Source organism: Papio anubis, chromosome 1 (genome assembly GCF_008728515.1).
Source record: "Papio anubis isolate 15944 chromosome 1, Panubis1.0, whole genome shotgun sequence".
In the NCBI taxonomy this organism is placed as follows: Eukaryota; Metazoa; Chordata; class Mammalia; order Primates; family Cercopithecidae; genus Papio; species Papio anubis.
Window position 1 is genome coordinate 207356207 of NC_044976.1, and position 4791 is coordinate 207360997.

At 39.2% G+C, this 4791-nt stretch overlaps 1 protein-coding gene across 1 annotated transcript; it reads left to right on the top strand.

Annotated features, from left to right (window-relative positions):
• The first annotated feature begins 1203 nt into the window (after positions 1–1203).
• On the top strand, positions 1204–3614 carry LOC110741987 (actin-like). The gene is given in 4 exon segments (XM_031659778.1): positions 1204–2219; positions 2222–2832; positions 2834–2888; positions 2891–3614. Coding segments are annotated over 4 exon segments (852 nt in total). The 5' UTR covers positions 1204–2092; the 3' UTR covers positions 2950–3614.
• The last annotated feature ends 1177 nt before the right edge of the window (positions 3615–4791 follow it).

The following is a 4791-nucleotide window of genomic DNA, read 5'->3' on the forward strand; positions in this document are numbered from 1 at the left end:
AGAAGGTCTTTACATTTATTTAGGCCTACTTTAAATATTTCAATGACATTTTGTAGTTTTCAGTGTATAAGTCTTAGATTTCTTTTGTTAATGTATTTTATTCTTTCTATATTGTAAACAAAATTAGTTTCCTAGTTTTATTTTTTGTATCTTTTAATGCCATTATTTATAAATACAACACATTTTTCTCTGTTGTTGTTATATCCTACAGTCTTGCTAAACTTGTTAATTGGTTCTAGTAATTCTTTTTAGTGAAGTCCTTAGAATTATCTGTATTCAAAATGTCACATACAAATAGAGATAGTTTTGCTTCTTCCTTTCCAATATGGATATCTTTTATTTCTTTCTCTGGTCTAATTGCCCTGGCAAGAAACAATTAGATGTAATTTTGACAAGATCTATGTCCTTTGTCTATGATAATATCAGGCTACTTTCAAATTAAATATTTTGTTTTACTAGACTTTACCTTGGCTGATGGCTTTTCAAGCATCAGAGATATATGGTAGTCAAGCTGCAGAAAGGCAACCTGTCAGAGATTTCCATGCAGCATCAGATGGAGATGAATAGAATGAGAATTTAGTCCTCTCTACCCCAGTCTACTTTGAAGATTAGGTAGAAAAACAAAGAGAACAACTAATGGTTACTGAATGCTTGCTATGTGCTAGGTACTAAACTAAGAGCTTTTTGTTGATAATCTTATTTTTCAATGTAAATCAATGAGAGATGAGATTAATATCGCCATTTAATACAGAAAGCCAAGTTCAGAGGGACCAAGCAAGTTGTAACAAATTATATGTCTTAGAGATTGTGGCTGTATGAATAAACAAATGTATGGATGTGAGTGTTTTCCAGAGAGAACAGTGTTATTACCTAGGAGGAACCTTCCACACTAAGAAAGTCTAGGATTTTCTATAAGAAATAAGAGGCTGTCTTATCAGTGTTCATAGACCCATTGTTAATGGTCATTCATAATGTCATTGTTAGGGCATAGGGATGCCCTTAAAAATACTGACTTCTGCCCTATGAATAGGACTCTAAAGAGTTTATTGTGAGGAAAATAAGCAAATATATGACCCCCTCTAAGTTTGGTAAGGTTCTTCAAAGGTCACTTTCCCCATTTACATTATCTGATTTGCTCTCATTAATACAATGCTTATATTTTTGTTTTCCTCTTATAGACCTTATACATATTTTTCTAGATTTGTACCAAAGTTTTTTGTGTGTGTTCATGCAAATGGTATTCATGTTTTTCATTTTAAATTTCAATTGATCATTGCAGTTGTATAAAAAAAATTGACTTCTGTATGTTAATATTGTAGCCTGTAACTTTGCTCTAATTGCTTATTAGTTCCAGGAATTTTGTTGTCAATTCTTGCAGATTTTCTTCATAGGAAATGGTATCATCTGAGCACAGAGTTTTATTTCTTCCTTCTCAACCTGTACACTTTTTATATCCTTTTCTTGTCTTATTCTATTAGATAGAACTTCCGGAGCAATGCAGAATATAGTGAGAGAGGATACCCTAGCCTTGTCCCCAATTTTAGGGGAAAATCATCTAGTTTCTCACCATTAAGTATATTGTTAGCTGGAGGTTTCTTGGTACATGTTCTTTATCAAATTGAAGAAGTTCTCTACTCCTACTTTTCTGAGAGGTTTTATCATAAATTGGTTTTGGATTTTGCCAAATACTTTTTCTGCATCTGTCAATGTTATAATTTTTCTTCTTAGCCTGCAGATATGATGAATTAATTGATTTTTGAGTATCAAACCAGCCTTACATACTCAGAATAAAATACCATGTGGCCATGATTTATAATTGCTTTTATACATCGTTGGATTTATTTTGCTAATATTCCTTGAGGAGTTTTGAGTCTCTGTTCATGAGAGATATTGGTTCATAATTTTTTTTCTTGTAATGTCTGTGTTTTTTGGTATTAGGGTAATGCTGGCTTCGTAGAATGAGTTTGGAAGTATTCCCTCTGCTTCTATTTTCTGGAAGAGATTATAGGGTATTGGTGTAATTTCTTTCTAAGATATTTGGTAGAACTTTCCAGGGAAACTATCTAGGCCTGTTGTTTCCTCTTTTAAAAGGATGCCCAAGCTCAGTTGCTGCTGCCAGCCTGTTCACTGTGTTCTCCTGCTGCTCCACTGCCGCTTTCCTCTCCCGGTCACAATGGAAGAAGAGATCGCTGCGCTTGCCATTGACAATGGCTCCAGCATGGCAAAGCTGGCTTTGCTGGGGACGATGCCCCCCAAGTCATATTTTCCTCCATTGTCAGGCACCCCCAGCACCAGGGCATGATGGTGGGCATGGGCCAGAAGGACTCCTATGTGGACGACAAGGCCCAGAGCAAGCGTGGCATCCCGACCCTGAAGTACCCCATTGAGCATGCCATCGTCACCAACTGGGATGACATGGAGAAGATCTGGGACCACACCTTCTACAATGAGCTGTGCGTGGCCCTGGAGGAGCACTCAGTGCTGCTGACTGAGACCCTCCCTGAACCCCAAGCCAACAGAGAGAAGATGACTCAGATCATGTTTGAGATCTTCAACACCCCAGCCATGTATGTGGCCATCCAGGTCGTGCTGTCCCTCTACACCTCTGGGGGCACCACTGGCATTGTCATGGACTCTGGAGACAGGATCACCCACACGGTGCCCATCTACATGGTCTACGCCCTCCCACACACCATCCTGCATCTGGACCTGGCTGACTGGGACCTGACCGACTACCTTATGAAGATCCTTACCACGTGTGGCTACAGCTTCACCACCTCGGCCCAGCAGGAGATCATGTGCCACATCAGGGAGAAGCTGTGCTACGTCACTTCTGGACTTCGAGAAGGAGAGGGCCACTGCTGCATCCTCCTCCTCCCTGGAGAAGAGCTAGAGCTGCCCAATGGCCAGGTCATCACCATCGGCAATAAGCGGTCCCGGTGCCACTAATGTGGCAAAGCCAAAATTTTAACTAAATCTGATTTCAGAGCTCTGACCCAGAAAGTTCTGATGCTCACATCAGCTATTCAGATGTTAACATTTGGTATTTTAAATTACGGAATGATACATATCTGAGATAGGCCTCTTCAAGTCTTCCTTATAAATTAGAAACTAAAGATTTTTCAAACAGAAATACTTTTAACTTTTCAAGAAGCTTTAATTTTGTCTCATAAGATGTGAACCGACTGGATCTATTATTTAGAATGATTAGCGTGCTGGGAGTACTCGCAGCAAATCCTTTGAAATTGATAAAAATATGTGCTCTAATCTGACAGAGATCATCCATTTGTTACACCATTCCAAAGTTCCCTGTTATTGTCTGTGACATTTCCGAAATCATCTAGAGATTCAAGCTGTTAGAACAGTTTCTTTTATCAGTCATCTCCAGAGGTTCATCAAACTGAGAACTGTATAATTTTTTTTTTAATCCATGTGGCACTTGCCACAGACAGAACCTTTGAAAGATGATATTGTTGGTGTCTAGCCTTTGCTTAAGATCAACACTTGATGGGTGATTTTAATATTAATAAAAACAGCTAGCTTAATGTTAAGCCTTTGTTCTTTAAAAGACCAAAGTGGATGCAGCTGGAAGCCATCATTCTCAGCAAACTATCGCAAGAACGGAAAACCAAACACTGCATGTTCTCAATCATAGGTGGGAATTGAACAATGAGAACACTTAGACACAGGAAGGGGAACATCACACACCAGGGCCCGTTCTGGGGTGGGGGTAGGGGGGAGGGATAGCATTAGGAGATATACCTAATGTAAATGATGAGTTAATGGGTGCAGCACACCAACATGGCACATGTATACATATGTAACAAACCTGCACGTTGTACACATGTACCCTAGAACATAAAATATAATTTTAAAAAAAAACCAAAGAGAAGAGAAATAGAGTAACTACACTTGTGTTATCGCCTAGTATACATTAAATGTAAAAATTCAGTGAAAACTCTACTTTCAAATTTTATTCTTAATATCCATTACCCACATTTATACTTTGTTATTATGCGTTTATAATTATATCTAATTTCATGTTGATGTAGGTAGCTTCACAAACATCTAATAGACATAGTGTGTTTTTAAAAAATAGTACGTGTTGGCCGGGCTCAGTGGCTCACACCTGTAATCCCTGCACTCTGGGAGGCCAAGGCTGGTGGATTGCCTGAGCTCTGGAGTTCGAGACCAGCCTGGGCAACGTGGTGAAACACCATCTCTACTAAAATACAGAAAATTAGCCAGGGGTGGCGGCATGTGCCTGTAGTCCCAGCTACTCAGGAGGTTGAGGCAGGAGAATTGCTTGAACCCAGGAGGTGGAGGTTGCAGTGAGCTGAGATTGTGCCACTGCACTCCAGTCTGGGTGACAGAGTGAGACTCCATCTCCCCCACCACCTCCCCCAAAAAATAGTGTGTGTATTATTCCAATTTTTTCCCCTTTAGGTTAATATTGCCTCAGATGACCACTTCTTTGTTGTTGTTCTTTATAGGATGAATAAAGAAACAGCAACATTGTTGAAGAAAACCCAGTGAAAAATAGAGCTAACAACTTTCTAAAAACTCTCACCAATCCCAAGAACTAGACTACAGCCTGATTAGCTTATATGTGTGGTGGTTCCAGTTTCTAGACTTAATATTATGCTGGTGAGAGCAGCAGTATTGGTTTCCAGAGATTGTCAGTTTATAAAGTGTTGTATGACATTGCTGTTACACTGTTCACATGGGTTTGGTAAAACTGGGAAAGCATCATTACTCATCTTCCAAATTCCCATTACATTTTTTCCTATA